At 67.1% G+C, this 14,953-nt stretch overlaps 2 protein-coding genes and 1 long non-coding RNA gene across 4 annotated transcripts; all 3 read right to left on the bottom strand.

The window, feature by feature from the left end:
- Window positions 1-240: 240 nt before the first annotated feature.
- On the bottom strand, window positions 241-2,008 carry LOC127485429 (L-xylulose reductase). 2 transcript variants are annotated; one of them, XM_051828436.2, is made up of 8 exons: window positions 1,867-2,008; window positions 1,661-1,758; window positions 1,207-1,361; window positions 1,077-1,119; window positions 889-988; window positions 744-808; window positions 549-666; window positions 241-411 (listed from the first exon to the last, which is right to left on the bottom strand). In XM_051828436.2, exons 1-8 carry the CDS (start codon window positions 1,916-1,918, stop codon window positions 308-310), a joined length of 735 nt encoding a protein of 244 aa, XP_051684396.2. In that variant the 5' UTR covers window positions 1,919-2,008; the 3' UTR covers window positions 241-307. The 2 variants fall into 2 exon arrangements, with proteins under 2 accessions (XP_051684396.2, XP_051684397.2); XM_051828437.2 differs by having other exon boundaries at window positions 1,207-1,241.
- Window positions 2,009-3,373: 1,365 nt separating this feature from the next.
- On the bottom strand, window positions 3,374-5,647 carry LOC127485431 (carbonyl reductase [NADPH] 2). The gene is made up of 8 exons (XM_051828440.2): window positions 5,534-5,647; window positions 5,005-5,102; window positions 4,736-4,890; window positions 4,609-4,651; window positions 4,436-4,535; window positions 4,242-4,306; window positions 3,960-4,077; window positions 3,374-3,876 (listed from the first exon to the last, which is right to left on the bottom strand). The coding sequence occupies exons 1-8, from the start codon at window positions 5,583-5,585 to the stop codon at window positions 3,773-3,775; spliced, it is 735 nt and encodes a 244-aa protein (XP_051684400.1). The 5' UTR covers window positions 5,586-5,647; the 3' UTR covers window positions 3,374-3,772.
- A 1,984-nt stretch (window positions 5,648-7,631) lies between these two features.
- On the bottom strand, window positions 7,632-8,820 carry LOC138845969 (uncharacterized). The gene is made up of 2 exons (XR_011383311.1): window positions 8,665-8,820; window positions 7,632-8,424 (listed from the first exon to the last, which is right to left on the bottom strand). It is a non-coding gene; the product is annotated as an uncharacterized lncRNA (long non-coding RNA).
- Between the last annotated feature and the right edge of the window lie 6,133 nt (window positions 8,821-14,953).

Genomic DNA, 14,953 nt, shown 5'->3' with positions numbered 1-14,953 from the left:
ATACGACCAGAGCCCGACTTGGTGCCGGCTGGGTAGAACCAGCCGTGGGAGAGTGCGGCTCACTCGGTGTAGACGGCACAAGAAGCCGAGGGGAGCGTCCGTGACCAAGATGGGCGCCCCAAGCTCTTCACTCTGAGCTGTCCCTGTGTCTCGGCGCCGCCCCAGGGTCTCGGCGCCGCCCCAGGGCCAAAGGCCACCCCGGCCCTACCCCCGCTCCTGTCAGGAGCCTGCCCGCAAACCTGGGAGTCGGCACACAGATTTATTGGGGCTGGGGGGGGGGGCTCCGCGGGGCCCGAGGCTCGGCGGCTCAGGTGGCCAGGAAGCCCCCGTCCACCGGCAGGGTGGAGCCTGTGGTCATGCCGCTTCGGTCGCTCAGCAGGAAGAGGATGGCGTCCACCACGTGCTCCACCTCTGCGGGCGGGCGAGGCGGGGGTCAGGGGTGTGGACTGGACGGCGGAGGCGGGCTCGCCTCCTGCCCTCCCACCCCCGCCCCCCGCAGGGACAGGGGCTGCTGGTGCACGCCCGGGCGAGGCCCCCACCCGACTCACCGGCAAACTTGCCGAGCGGGATGCGGTCCAGCAGAGGCTTGGCCTTGTGGGGGTTGCTCCAGTTGGCCTGGCCCATGGGAGTCATCACCACGGTGGGGTTCACCGCGTTCACTCGGATCTGCGCCAGACAGGCGTCAGCACAGCTGCCGGGCCCTGGGCGTGCGGGCCGGGTGGGAGGGCCCCGAGCTGGCTCACCTTGTGGGGCCCGAGCTCCAGGGCCATCACCTTGGTCAGCATGTCCAGGGCACCTTTGGTGGAGCCTGCAAGGAGGGTGTCATGGGGCCCGGCTGGCCGGGAATGGGGCAGGCGGAGGGGCCCGGGCACAGCAGGGCTCACTCACAGTACACACTGTGGTTGGTCAGTGCGCGATGGGAGGCCTGGCTGGACACATTCACGATGGCGCCGGGGGCGCCCCGGGCAATCATGCCCCTGGCCACGATCTGGAAGGGCGGGGGCGGGTGAGGCAGGACGGCCGCCGCCCACCCACCGGCTCTGCGCCCGCGCCCCGCGCCCTCCCCCACAGCTCACCTGGGACACCTGGATGACGGCGCGCAGGTTCACGTCGAAGGACCTGGAGGCAGAGGGACAGACCCTGGTCAGGGACTAGGGCTGCTGCCGCGGCCACGCTCCCCGCCCCCAGGCGCCGCCACTGGCTCACGTGTCACAGGCCTCCTTGGTGACCTCCAGGAAGGGCTGCAACAGCGCCACCCCCGCGTTGTTCACCAGCAGGTCCACGGGGCCCACGCCGCCCAGCGCCCGCTCCGTGGCCTCCCAGTCGCCCAGGTCCACGCACACGGGCTCTACCCCGGGGCACTGTGTGTAGTGGGGGAGGGGCTACGCTACTAGAGGGTCGGTACCCCAGGGGCTGGAGGGCAAGTCCTCCTGGGAGGGCGGCGGGACGAGGGGAGGGGCCCGGGTCGGTCCCAACCACCCCAGGCGGGGGGGGGGGGGGCGGGGGGGGCGGCCCCGCCTCTGGTCGGCTCGCTTCCGCCCTGCCCAGGCGCTCCCCGCCCCAGGCCTGCTAGGCTGCCGTTTCAGTCTCCTTCCAAGGCTGGAAGCCCCACGCAGGCCGCGCCCCCCAACCCGCAGAGCTAGGACTGGGCCCGGCCTACCTCGCGGACGAGGCTGTCCAGGTCTGCTCGGGTTCGGCTCACGGCCACCACCCGTGCACCCGCCGCGTGCAGGGCCTGGACGGTGCCGCGCCCGATGCCTGCGTGGAGCGCGGCTCAGTGCGGGCGCTCCCAGCCCCGCCGGCCCCCGACCTCCGACCCCCGGCCGCCCTCGCCTCCTCCCGCCCGCCGCCTTTGGCCCCGGCCACCTTTGCCCGCCCCGGTGACCAGCACGCGCCGGCCCGCCAGCCCCAGCTCCATGTTGGCGCCGTCTGGGCGCGGAGCGCCGGGGCCACGGGACTTGGAGCTCTGGGGCGGGACGCGGCGGGACCAATCGCAGGCTGGCCTTCCAGGAGGGGGCGGGGACATTCAAATAAGGCCTGCCCTGCGGCGGTGATTGGCCGACAGCTGGGGGCGCGGCCGGGCCGGGGCGGGCCCCCGCTGGCCCCGGCACCAGGCTTTCCAAACTGCCAAACTTTCCAAACCCACCGACATTAGCGGCCCCTCAATATTATTAGAAAAAGTAGTCGTGGCAGTCAATCCCCGAGGGAACACGCGAAGTGGCCCTCCCGCAGGCCTGGGAGCGCTCGCACCGGCTGGCCCAGGGGAGAGAAGACCCCAGCACCAGCTGGCTTCAGAGCCCACCAGCGCCTTTGGTCAGCAAAAGCCAGGACCACCCTTCAGGATCAGCTGCAGACGGACACGTGCCTGCGTGCCCACTGGGAGTCTACAGAGAAGCTGCTCTGTTGTGTAAACCACGCGGGAAAGTCTAGAGCCGCTGCCCTGAGGGCCTTCTGTGGCCGGGAGTGGACGCAGACGTGGACAGGCTGCAGGCGAGGGTGGCCGGCTGCAGCGGGAGGTGTGTCTCAGAAGTCCTCCAGGGGCCACCCCGCCTTCTGCTCCCAGCCTTGGACCCTGCCCCTGCCAGCCAGAGGCCCAGGGAGGGGCAGCCCTGACATGTCCATCCACACGTTAAACCCACCACCCCCGCCGCGCGGCTTGGCCTTGCCCACAACAGGAGGTCCACGTCTTCTCAATCATCCCATGATCCTTGCCAGCTGGCCCGGCCAGCGTCCGCCAGGACCTGCTCCTTGGCATCCCTGCTGGCCGCTCAGAGGCACCCCCACTCCCCACCGCCACGTGCAGCTGCCGCAGGACCCCAGCTCCTTATCCTCTGCCCCCTCAGCCAGGGCTGGAGCTGTGCTGGTCAGCCTACTGTCCACCTCTGGCCCCACAGCCTCTAGACACCACGGGCCACGCCAGGGCCTGGTCTCGGCAAGCACAGCTGGCCAGAGCTGGGCTGTGGCTCCCGGGCCAGGACTCAGGCCGTGCGGGGTGGGGGCAGCAGCTGTGGGCCCCGCACTCCTGGTTCCTCCCCTGCTGTCTCTGGCAGAAGTGGACTCCCCGCCCACACACAGGCCTCCCGGCCCACCTCGGGGCGCCCCTACCCTCCAGAGGGTGGCCCAGGGCCCGGGCATCCCCCCACAGGCGCAAGGAAGGGACGCAGCTGCCCTCTGCCCTCAGTCCTGCCCAGGACTGGCCCGGCGCTGCAGCAGGGTCAGCATCGCGCTGCAAGAGCCTCCGCCCCTCCGCCCTGTGGTCGCGAGCAGGGCGGAGGAATCGGCCGCCCCCCGGACCCTCTCCCCGTCCTCCTCTCCCCGTCCTCCCCCCGGACCCCTCTCCCCGTCCTCCCGAGCGTCGCACAGGACTCTGGAATGCTGGGTCCCGCAGAGCGGCCTCCATTTATTTAGGGAACCGGCCCCGCAGCGCGGCGGACGTCGCAGGAGAGACGGCGGGATCTCAGGATGAGCGCGACGCTGGACATCGTGGCCGTGGAAGGGGCGGTGAGAGCGGGCGTGGGGGGCGGTGCCAGGAGGCGGGGCCACGGCACGGAGGCGGGGCCAGCGCTGGGAGACGAGGCGTGGTCGGGGGCGGGGCTGGGAGGCGTGGGCGGGGCGGGGCCTGCAGGAAGTGGGCCGGGATAGGAGGAGTGGCGGGGCGGGGGCGGGAATTGGCGTGGAGGCGGGGCCAGCGCTGGGCGTTGGACCCGCTGTGGCGTGGGGGGCCTGGGCAGACGCGAAGCCAAGCCCCTCCGGTCGCTGGAGGCCAGACGCTCTAGGAGGCCAGGTAGCCGGCGTCCACGAGGATGCCCGAGCCGCTGGTGGAGGCGCTGCGGTCGCTGAGCAGGAAGAGGATGCTGTTGACCACATCCCCCACCTCTGCGGGGCAGCGAGCCGGTCAGGGCGGTGGCTCGGCCGCGCGGGGGCCGTCCGCCACTGCCCCTCCCTCCTGCCCCCTGGACCTGCGAACTTTCTCAGAGGGTGGCGCTCCTTCAGCTTCCGGGCGAAATCGGCGTCGGCGGAGACTTTCTGGCCCATGGCGGTCAGCACCACCGTGGGGTTCACAGAGTTCACGCGGATCTGGGGCGGGAACCGGGGTGGCGGCCTGCGTGGCTCCACAGGCCCTGGCCCCACAGCCCCTGGTGCCCCTCCCCCCAGGACTGAGTCTGTTTACTGAGTTCAGCCAACCTTTGACCCCACTGCCCAGAGCCAAGCTCCACCCTCATTTCACTCCCAGCCCCCACCTTGTGTGGCCCCAGCTCCATGGCCATGGCTTTGGTCAGCATGGTCATTGCGCCCTTGGTGGAGCCTGTTGGGGGAAGGCAGCACTGAGTCCCCTCCCCTTCGGGACGGAGCCCTCCTACCCCAGGGGTGCGGGACAGAGGAGGGGGAGGGGGAGGGGGAGGGGGGAGGACGCTGGCTGAGCGGCAGGACTTACTATAGGCTGCCAGGTTGGGAAAGGTGACGTGGGCCACCATGCTGGAGACGTTGACAATGGAGCCGGGCACTCCGCGGTCGATCATGCCCCTGGCTACGATCTAGAAGCCGAATGGGCGTCAGCTGACCCCCCCCCCCCGCCCATCGCCGCCGGGCGCCCCTCTGCGGGCTCACCTGGGACACCTGGAACACAGAGCGCAGGTTCACGTGGAAGGACCTAGCAAGAGAGGGCGGCGGCGTGTCTGCCTGCCCTTCTGGGCCCGTCCCGCCCGGCCTCCCCCGACCGCTGTCCCACCCCCACCTGTCAAAGGCCTCCTTGGTGACCTCCAAGAAGGGCTGCATCAGCGCCACGGCGGCATTGTTCACCAGCAGGTCCACGGGGCCCACGCCGCCCAGCGCCCGCTCCGTGGCCTCCCAGTCGCCCAGGTCCACGCACACGGGCTCTACCCCCGGGCACTGTGGGAGACATGGGGCAGTGGGCAGGGGAGGGGTGGGCGTCCCGGCAACTCAGGAGGTGTCCTGGAGGCTGTGAGGGGCGGGCCAGGGCCAGGCCAGAGCTGTGTGCCTCACCTCCTGGGAGAGATGGACCAGGTCAGCGTGGGTGCGACTCACGGCCACCACGCTGGCTCCCTGAGCGTGCAGCGCCTTCACAGTGTCCCGGCCGATCCCTGCAGGGGTGGACTCCGTGGGTGGGTGCCCTGGTCAGTGCTGGGGTCCAGGGAGCAGGTGGGAGCAAGGGCTGCAGCCCCTCCCGTCCCGGAGCCGAGGGGGTCCCAAGCCAGAGGCCTGGCTGACCAAGATCCTGCCAGAGAGGCCCCCGAAAGCAGCCGCCTTCCACCGAGCCCTCAGAAGAGGTCCGGCTGGACACTGCCTCTGCCCGCTGGGGGCCTGGGGGCCGTGCCGAGGGCGGGGCGAGCTCACCGCTCCCGGGAGGGTCTCCTGTGTCGACCAGTGAGGGCTGCTGGCCCGGGCCGAGGCCTGCAGCCATCTGGTGAGGAGCAGCTCGGCCAGGTCCTGGGCTCGGCGGGCGGGCGCAGGGGGCTCGGCTGCTGCTGGGCCGGGATGGCAGGCAGGGCCCGCACCCACTGCTCACACCCACCTTTCCCTGCTCCGGTCACCAGGGCCCGCAGGCCCTGGAAGTTCATCTGCATGGTGCTGGTCCCGTCTGGTCCGGCGCTGAGGCGGGCTGCGGTTATAAAGGTCTGGGCAGGTGGGCGGGGCTGGGCAGGTGGGCGTGGCTGGGTGTCCTCATTTCCTCCCCAGAAATTTCATCCCCAGGGGAAGCGCGGGGGGGGGGGCGCGAGGGGGGCAGGAGGGAGGGAGGGAGGGAGGCCCTCGCCCCAGCAGGGGCAGGGAGTGGAATTCCGGGGTTTGGTTCTTTCTCTTGACTGAACAGAGACACCTCCCACCTTGCACCCCCAAATCCAGGACCAGTGCCCTGCCCCCGCCTCCCACCCTGCACCCCCAGATCCAGGACCAGTGCCCTGCCCCCCTGCTTCCTGGCATCGGAGTCTCATGCCCGCCCGTGGAGAGGCCAGAGCACCCGTGCCCCATGGGAATGCATGTGGGTCCACATTGCCAGCTCTCTGGCAGTGCTCTGGTGCCCTGGTGGGGGGCTCCTGCTAAAGTAGGGGGTGGGACCCCCTCCTGAGCCGACTGGGACAGACGGCCTGAAGACCCCAGGGTGGTGGCTGGGGGGACCCCCTGCTTGCAGCTTCCCCGTGCACCTGACTGGGCCCCGGCAAAGTCTCCGGAGTCCTCCCTCACTGTTGCTGTGGATTCGTTCTGAGAGGATGAGCGGTGGGGGCAAGAGGCACGGAGTCACCACACAGACCCTGGGAGCCAGGTGAAAGCAGGCCAGTGGAGCAGCCCACAGACTCATTTATTTCAGTTGGTGCAGCAGCTTATATAGCCGAGGCAGCCAATCCAGTCAAGGGGTGGTCTACGCCCTAACCAATCACAGCCTGCTGCCAGGCAGGCTCCTTTGCCAGGTGGTTTCTGAAGCCGTTCCTGAGTAACTGACGCTCGCTTGCCAGTGGCCATCTTGGCACGGCTTTCTCATTCTACTGCACTCACCTGCCCTAGCCAGCCCGGGACTCTGCCCTCCCTGGACACTTTGAGGTGCCCTCAGGGGCAGGGGTCTTCTGCACCCGGCCTGCGTCCCCTGGAGCTCTCCTCCTGGGTGGACTTTGCAGGGAGGGGCATTTGGGAAACAGACGGGAGGATTTGACGCCCGCCAGCCCAGTTCCCCTTCCAGGGCTGATGAATCTGGACGGCTTCCCAGCCCTGGGAGACACGGGTCCTGGGAGGGACGCTTAGTCCAGGGACATCAGGGCCGGCCAGGGGAGTGCCCACTCCCGAAGCCGAGGAACCCAGGTGCACCCCACAGAGGGGAAGCTGAGGCCTGCTCTGGAGCCGGGCTGGCTCCCTCCCCAGGACTTGCCAGCTCCTGTCTGAGGTGGGGGACGGAGGGAGGGGCTGCAGAGGCAGGGAGCTTCAGGCCCCGCCCCAGGCACCTGGAGAAGAGGCCAGCAGCTCCCAGCTCCCACCTCTGTCCTTGTCCTGCCTGAGTCCTGGCGGCCAGGGCTGGGGAGAAGGTGGGGCTCACTGCCCTCCCTGCGAGCCTGACTTAGGGTCCGTCCAGCACACCCCACCTGTCTGAGGGGCAGGGGAAGGAAGCAGCAGCTCAGAAACAACCCCGCCTCCCACCCTGCACCCCCAGATCCAGGACCAGTGCCCTGCCCCCGCCTCCCACCCTGCACCCCCAGATCCAGGACCAGTGCCCTGCCCCCGCCCTCCCACCCTGCACCCTCAGATCCCGGACCAGTGCCCTGCCCCCGCCTCCCACCCTGCACCCCTAGACCCCCAGATCTAGGACCAGTGCCCTACCCCCGCCTCCCACCCTGCACCCCCAGATCCAGGACCAGTGCCCTGCCCCCGCCTCCCACCCTGCACCCCCAGATCCAGGACCAGTGCCCTGCCCCCGCCCTCCCACCCTGCACCCCCAGATCCCGGACCAGTGCCCTGCCCCCGCCTCCCACCCTGCACCCCCAGATCCAGGACCAGTGCCCTGCCCCCGCCTCCCACCCTGCACCCCCAGATCCCGGACCAGTGCCCTGCCCCCGCCCTCCCACCCTGCACCCCCAGATCCAGGACCAGTGCCCTGCCCCCTGCCTTTTCAGATGCTGCAGCTCAGGTTTGTTTGTTTGTTTAAGACTTATTTGTTTGTTTGTTTGTTTTAAAGGTAGCGTTACAGAGAGGCAGAGGCAGACAGAGAGAGACAGAGAGAGAGAGACAGAGAGAGGTCTTCCATCCGCTGGTTCACTCCCCAGAAGGCCACTACGGCCGAAGCTGGGCCAGGCTGGAGCCAGGAGACAGGAGCTTCCTCTGGGTCTCACGTGGGTGCAGGGGTCCAAGCGCTTGGGCCATCCTCCGCTGCTTTCCCAGGCCACAGCAGAGAGCTGGGTGGAAGTGGAGCAGCCGGGACTCGAAGATGCTGCACTGCAGGCGGCGGCTTTACCCGCTACACCACAGCGCCGGCCCCTGCACTCAGTTTTGCTTGGACACAAATCACTCAATGGCCACCAGGTCCATGGGACGCCGTAGCTGAACCCTCCCAGCAGGAGACGACCCCCAGCCCCGTGCAGTGACGTCCAGGGTTGGAATGAGGGGACAGGTGCTGGCTCCAGACGTCCCCCTCTCGGGATGCACCTTGGCCCGTCTTGGTTCTCTGACCTTGACAGCAGCGTTCTGAATGCCGCTTGGAGGGGACAGCCCACAGACGGCGGCGTTTGGGGACGGCGGGGCGCGGCCACGGCCCGGTGAACCGAGCAGGGTACTTGCTGTGGTTTGAAGAGGATTTGGCCCCCGACTCGTGCAGGTGCTTGAACCCCAAGGTCAGGTTAGGCCACCACTTGTGACCCTGGCATCCCACATGGGAGCGCCCCGAGTCCTGGCTGCTCCACTTCCTATGCGGCTCCCTGCTCCGGCCTGGGAAAGCAGAGGAAGACGGCCCAGGTTCCTGCCCCTGCCCCCACATGGGAGACCTGGGTGGAGTCCCAGGCTCCTGGCTTCAGCCTGGCCTGGTGTTTGCCCGCTGTTGGCAGGGGAGCAGCTGGAGCCGTGACCCGGCAAGTGGAAGCCCCGGCTCTGCACGGGAGCTTTGTGGGAGGAGAGCAAACAAGCACCCAGAACACACGCATTCAGGGGATCGAATTGCCACCCTCCTACCTCTGAAGAGGAAGTGGCTCCCTGCCACCAGGAAGTGGGGGCTCCTGTGGCTGAGAACTCGGGAGCGGACCGCGGCGGGCTTGGAGGGGCCTCCCCAGCACCCCACGCCGAGTTCCTTCAGCTCAGAGAACTGAGCCGTCAGTCCTGCACTCCTTCACGCGATGAACCACACGGAGCAGGCCGGAGGGAGCACGGGGGGCTTCCTGGAGGAGGCACAGGGGACCCTGCGTGGAGTGGGGAGCGGCTCAGGTCCCCACCCCCTCACCACACACAGGTGCACAGGCACAGGCACCCAGACACGCGGGCGGCCGGGGCCAGGCCCTCCCCACGACAGTGTCCACCTGCTGGAGTCTGTCCCTGCACTGGCACGGGCCCCCCCATCACAGTGCTGGTGAGAGAAGGCCCTGGGACCCGCCTCCCCCCACCATGAGAGCGGGGCTCTGCCTGACCCAGAGATGGCCCGGCAGGCACCTCTGCCAAGAGGCCAAGCTCTTGTGCGTGGGGAGGGCGGGGCCAGGGCAGGGAGCTGCGGTGGGTGTAAGGCAACACCGTGAGAAAAGCGAGCCCAGCTGTTCCCAGGCCTGGAGTGTGCACCTGTGTCTGTGCGGGCACACTCCCTGCCGCGTGGGCCAGGCCCTTGCCGTCCGCAGCCGCCCTGGCCGGGGCCATTGCTGGGGTGAAGGGGGCTTTTCTGCAGCCACGCCGCGGGCCCCGGACTCCGAGAACAAGGGCGACAAGAGTGAGGCCGAGTGAGCCGAGCTCCCAGGGCCCTGCACAGTGCAAGTGGTTTAGCAGGCAGGTGGGCGAGCAGGGGCGGGCGCTGCCTGGACAGAGCATGGCCACATTCGGATGGAACAGAATCATCAGCCGACTGACTCGGGAGCTCAGAGAGCCGGCAAAACAAGCGTGAAAACCCACGCGGGGCCGGCGCCGTGGCTCGAGGGTTAATCCTCCGCCCGCGGTGCTGGCATGCATGTGGGCACCGGTTCTCCTCCCGGCTGCTCCTCTTCCGATCCAGCTCCCTGGTCACGTGCCTGGGTCAAGTGCTTGGGCCCCTGCACCCAAATGGGAGACCCGGAAGAAGCTCCTGGCTCCTGGCCTCGGATCGGGCTCAGCTCCGGCTGTTGCGGCCAACTGGGGAGTGAACCAGCAGACGGAAGACCTCTCTCTCTCTTTCTCTCTCTCTCTCTCTCTCTCTCATTCTTTCTGCTTCTGTTTCTCTATAACTCTGCCTTTCAAATAAAGAATTAATTAAAAAAAAAAAAAAGAAAAACAAAACCTTATGGGACAGCACCACACTGTTGTCAGCACAGGAGGAGAGCGGGCTTGGTCCCACCTCCCTCTGACCCAGCCCCCTGCTAACGGCCGGGGAGGCAGCAGATGGTCACCCAGGTGCCTGGGCTCCTGCACCCACGTGGGAGACCCGGATGCAGCTCCTGCCCCCTGGCTTTTGGCTTCAGCCTGGCCCAGCCCTGGCTGTTTCTGGCATTTGAGAAGTGAACCAGCAGATGGAAGATCTCTCTTTGTAATTATGCCTTTCAAATAAATAAAATAAATATTTAAAAAAAAATACTCACTGCTCTCCAGGCTGCCCACCCCCAAAAGAAAATAAAACCGGTGGCTGTGGTGTACGGTTGATTAAGCCACCATCTGGGATGCCAGCTCCCTGCCCAGGCACCGGGAGGCACAGATGCTCCTTGGGCCCCTGCACCCGCGGGGGAGACCCAGATGGAGTCCTGGCTCCTGGCCAGGCTGGCCCCGCCCCAACCATTGCAAGTATTTGAGTAGTAAACCAGCAAATGGAAGATCTCTCTCTCTCTCTCTCTCTCCTCTCTCTCTCTGTCTCCTTGTTGTTCTGCCTTCTAGTAGATGAAAACAACAAAACATAATAAGAGAATAAAAGTTGAAATACAAACTTCATTTCTCAGCATAAACCCGTCAGGTTTTGTAAGCCGTGACCCCAGCCGTCCAGGCCGCCCACCAAACCCTTCCTCGTTCAGTCTGTGCTTTCCTCTCTCCAAGATTTACTCACTTGTGTGAAGGAGTAACACAGAGAGGGGGAGGCGGAGAGAGACGGTCATCTGCTGGCTCACTCCAGGCAGGAGCCAGGAGCTTCCTCCGGGTCTCCCAGGCGGGTGCAGGGCCCAAGGACCTGGGCCACCCTCCACTCTTTTCCCAGGCCAGAGCAGAGAGCTGGATGGGAAGTGGAGCAGCCGGGTCTCAAACCGGCGCCCATATGGGATGCCCGCACTGCAGGCCATGGCATTAACCTGCTGCACCACAGCGCCAGCCCCAGGTTTTTTTTTTTTTTTTTTTTTGACAGGCAGAGTGGACAGTGAGAGAGACAGAGAGACAGAGAGAAAGGTCTTCCTTTGCCGTTGGTTCACCCTCCAATGGTCGCTGCGGCCGGCGCACCACGCTGATCCGATGGCAGGAGCCAGGTGCTTCTCCTGGTCTCCCATGGGGTGCAGGGCCCAAGCACTTGGGCCATCCTCCACTGCACTCCCGGGCCACAGCAGAGAGCTGGCCTGGAAGAGGGGCAACCGGGACAGAATCCGGCGCCCCGACCAGGACTAGAACCCGGTGTGCCGGCGCCACAAGGCGGAGGATTAGCCCGGTGAGCCGCAGCGCCGGCTCCAGTGTGTTCTTAAGGTTAGGAAGCAAACGGTTCAGAAGGGGCCACGGACTGCAGGCTGACGCCCAAGGCCGGCGGCCAGACTCCAGCTCCGGGCGCTGTCCCAGGACGCAGCCGCTCTCCCTCTGGTCCTCCCCGGCGGCAGCAAGCAGACAGCCCTGAGCCTGACGGCCACTCCTGCTGTTTGCTTTTTCCCTAGTGGGAGACAGTGCTCGGCCTTGGCCCCGCTGCGTTTCTGTGTGTGCGGACGGTTGGCTTGGCTTTGCCTCCTGGCCTGGGCCAGCCCCGCCTCGGTAGCTGCCGCTCCGGCCCGGCCCGTAGTTCCGGAAGCTTCAGGCTCCTGTCCCGGCTCGGCTCGGCTTCCAGTGAGGCGTGCTCTCCGCGGCCGCCCTGACGCCGGAGGCGGGAAATCGGCTGCGCTGTGTGGGAGTCAGAGCCGGCCGTGCACAGCGGGCGACGACACGGCCTGCGGCGCCGCCTCCCACAGCAGCACCGGGTCCAGTCCAGCGGCTCCGCTTCCCATCCGGCTCCTGCTCACGCACCCGGGAGGCAGCGAAGAGGCCCGAGTGTTTGGCCCTGCACCCGCGAGGGAGACCCGGGAGAAGCTCCTGGCTCCTGGCTTCAGACTGGCGCAGCTCCGGCCATTGAGGTGAGGCCATCTGGGGGAGTGACCCAGTGGATGGAAGACCTCCATCTCTCTCCATCTCTCTCTCTCTCTCTCTCTCTCTCTCGCTCTCGCTCTCGCTCTCTCTGTCTCTACAACTGTGACTTTCTAATAAATAACTAAATCTTAAAAAACAAAACAAAAACAAAACCCTGGTATGGATGGTCTGCCGCTGTGGGCTGTCCACCGGTTCACTTACTAAATGGCCACAACGGCCAGGACTGGGTCAGGCCAAAGCCAGGAGCCAGGAGCGCCTTCCAGGTCTGCCATGTGGGTGCCGGGCCCAGCACCTGGGGCGTCTTCCACTGCCTTCCCAGGCCTTCAGCAGGGATGGGAAGTGGAGCAGCCGGGACTCGACCTGGCACCCACGTGGACGCCAGCACCACGGGCAGCGGCTTTACCGGCTACGCCGCAGCGCCGGCCCCTTGATCCGTCTGAAAACACTCGTCGCCCACGGCAGGAGGACCCAGCTCCCACGCTCGCGGCTGGGTGTCCTTATCCCACCGAATGACCTGAGGGCCGGGAGCGCTCGGAGTCAGGGTCTGCCCCGGGCCGCCGCAGCGCCGGCGTCTCCGCGCGGGTCTTGCTCTGAGCGTGGCGGCCTCCACGTGGTCTTTGGGTGCGAATCCCAGGCGCTGGCCTTCATCTTTACAGTCCCGGGGCTGGCAGGGCTGCTCGGACTCCGCCCTCACTGACCCTCATCTCGGCCCTGAGAGGGTTTAGCGCCGAGGGGGCGGTCAGGGCCGCTGCGCCGTGCTCGCCCGGACGCCACGGGACGGGGGAGCGGGCCTGGCCCCTGCGGCCCTTGGCCTGCACCCCCAGCAGGTCTCGGGGTCCACAGGCGGGGCGGGCCCTCCGCTCTGCTCCTCCTCAGGGTTGCTTTTCGCAGTCTGTGCGGTAGGCATCTCCGTGCACATCTTAGGTTTTCCCGGTCAATTTTCCCACACGTCTGCTGTCGGTATGACTGGCACGCTGGCCTCGGGCGTGAGGTGGGGCCCCTGTCTCTTCACCGGGAGGGTCTGAACAGCCGTGGCATTATTCCCTCCTGCAGTGTCTGAGGCGAACTCACCAGGGAAACCACCTGACCCTAGAGACCCGAAAAATGGGTCAGTTATTTATTTGAAAGACAGAGACACGGGGCGGGGGGGAGAAGAGAGAGAGAGAGAGAGAGGGGAGAGAGGGAGGGAGAGGGAGAGAGAAAGAGACGGGGGAAGAGAGAGAGAGGGAGAGAGGGGGGAGAGAGAGGGGGGAGAGAGAGAGGGAGAGGAGAGAGGGAGAGGGAGAGAGAGAGAGAGGGAGAGACGGGAAGAGAGAGGGGAAGAGAGAGGGAGGAGGGAGGGAGAGGGAGGGGGAGGGAGAGACCCCCACCTGCTGGTTCCCTCCCCAGGTGCACGTGAGACGCAGCGCTGGGCCGTGGGGTGGCAGGGACCCACGTGCTCGAGCCGTCACTGCTGCCTTGACCCTGGCGGTTTCTCCGTAAATTTAAATTATGCGATTTATGTGGGGCTTTTAAGCATGATAATCCCATATTTGTAATGAGCACGCGTAAAAACTCAGGTTGCTGTGTATTTCATTTTGACTGTTTTTAGATTTACTTATTTGAAAGGCAGAGTTAGAGAGAGAGAGAGAGAGAGCGAGCGAGCGCTCTTCCACCCAGCGGTTGGATTCCCGGATGGCTGCAATGGCTGGGGCTGGGTCAGGCCACGGGGGTGCAGGGGCCAAGCACTTGGGCCGCCTTCCGCCGCCTTCCCAGGCCGTCAGCGGGGAGGACTCCAACCGGAGTGACGCGGCGGCCGCTTCCCCAGGGGTGCCGCAGGCCGGGCCCCGTGACTGCCCCTTTAAGCACCGCTGTGGGGTCCCCGCTTCCCCCTGCTTTCTCGGGGCTGACCACACCCCCAGCCGCTGCAGGGCCTGGAGCCCCCAGCCCTGTGGCAGCGCCGGGTTGCAGCCAAAACAGAGGCTGGCCCTGATCCAGCACAACCTCCGGCCACCAGTGGCCGCCTGCCAGGGGCCACGCACAGGCGCGCAGACCGCAGCCCCGCTCCAGGGCCCGTCCTCCGCATCTCAGTGGGCGCTGACCAGCCTCCCGCCCTGCGCTGCACTGCCCCCTGCCGTCTCCACGCGGTCACCGCTGAGCACTGCAGCCTCCTCCCTCCCACCCAGCTTCTGGCCCGCCCACTGTCCGGCCTGCGGGCCACCAGCAGAGCGGGCACTGCTCCGGGCAGCAGGGGAACCCGCCCAGAAGCTGCCGACAACCAGGCCTGACAGCATCCCTGGCCAGCGCCAACGTGGAGCCGCCCCACGCCTGCAGAGAGCCGTGGGCCGGGGGTGGACAGAGGGGGGATGTTGGGGAGGGTGGAGCGGTGGGCGGGCATAGGGCAGAGCTGGTGGTAGCGGCACTGGGTGCTGACTGGGGGACGGGCCGTGCGGGGCAGCGCCGGGAGGGGCCCCGCACACCCAGGCCGGTGCTGACCTTGACTTCCCGCCGTCTGCTCTCAGTCCACTGCGGGCGTCTGCACCGCCTCCCCCAGTTCAACCCCTGTGCACAGCCACCATTTCCCCACACTGCCTTCCTGTCCTCTCCCTCTAATGGACCAGCTGCCGCGGGAGACCCCACTGCCCAGGATGCCCGGCCACACCCCTCTGGGAGCTCCAGGGGCTCTGCAGCCCTGGGCCAGGGAGGAGCGCCCAGCTCTACGCTGGTCCCAGCCGGAGCCCAGGGTGTGGGCAGGGCCTCCCCTGGACACAGGACAGGCCCGGCGTCCCGGGAGTAGGGGCATCTGGGGGCTCAGCTGACCCTTCCAAGCCCGGCCGCCGGCACCCTTGTGGCCTGCCACACACCTGCACACGTGCGTCCCCCGCCTGCTCTGTGGGGTGGCCCAGCGGTCTCCGCCCGCCCCGCTCGCAGCAGCCCTCAGCCCAGTCCTGCTCCTGAGGTGCGGGGGCCCCGGTGAGCAGCCCCAGCTGTGCCGACGCTGCCGCAGGACTGG

This window comes from Oryctolagus cuniculus, chromosome 17 (genome assembly GCF_964237555.1).
Source record: "Oryctolagus cuniculus chromosome 17, mOryCun1.1, whole genome shotgun sequence".
In the NCBI taxonomy this organism is placed as follows: Eukaryota; Metazoa; Chordata; class Mammalia; order Lagomorpha; family Leporidae; genus Oryctolagus; species Oryctolagus cuniculus.
Note: the sequence above shows the minus strand (reverse complement) of the source record. Positions and strands in the feature narration are given on the sequence as shown.

Coding starts and splice junctions, on each gene's coding strand:
- LOC127485429 (XM_051828436.2), bottom strand. CDS start 1,918: ATGGAGCTGGGGCTGGCGGGCCGGCGCGTGCTGGTCACCGGGGCGGGC. Junction 1,120..1,206: donor ACCAAGGAGGCCTGTGACAC/GTGAGCCAGTGG, acceptor CTCTGCCTCCAG/GTCCTTCGACGTGAACCTGC. Junction 989..1,076: donor CCGTCATCCAGGTGTCCCAG/GTGAGCTGTGGG, acceptor CCGCCCTTCCAG/ATCGTGGCCAGGGGCATGAT.
- LOC127485431 (XM_051828440.2), bottom strand. CDS start 5,585: ATGCAGATGAACTTCCAGGGCCTGCGGGCCCTGGTGACCGGAGCAGGG. Junction 4,536..4,608: donor CTGTGTTCCAGGTGTCCCAG/GTGAGCCCGCAG, acceptor TTCGGCTTCTAG/ATCGTAGCCAGGGGCATGAT. Junction 3,877..3,959: donor CCCTCTGAGAAAGTTCGCAG/GTCCAGGGGGCA, acceptor GCTGCCCCGCAG/AGGTGGGGGATGTGGTCAAC.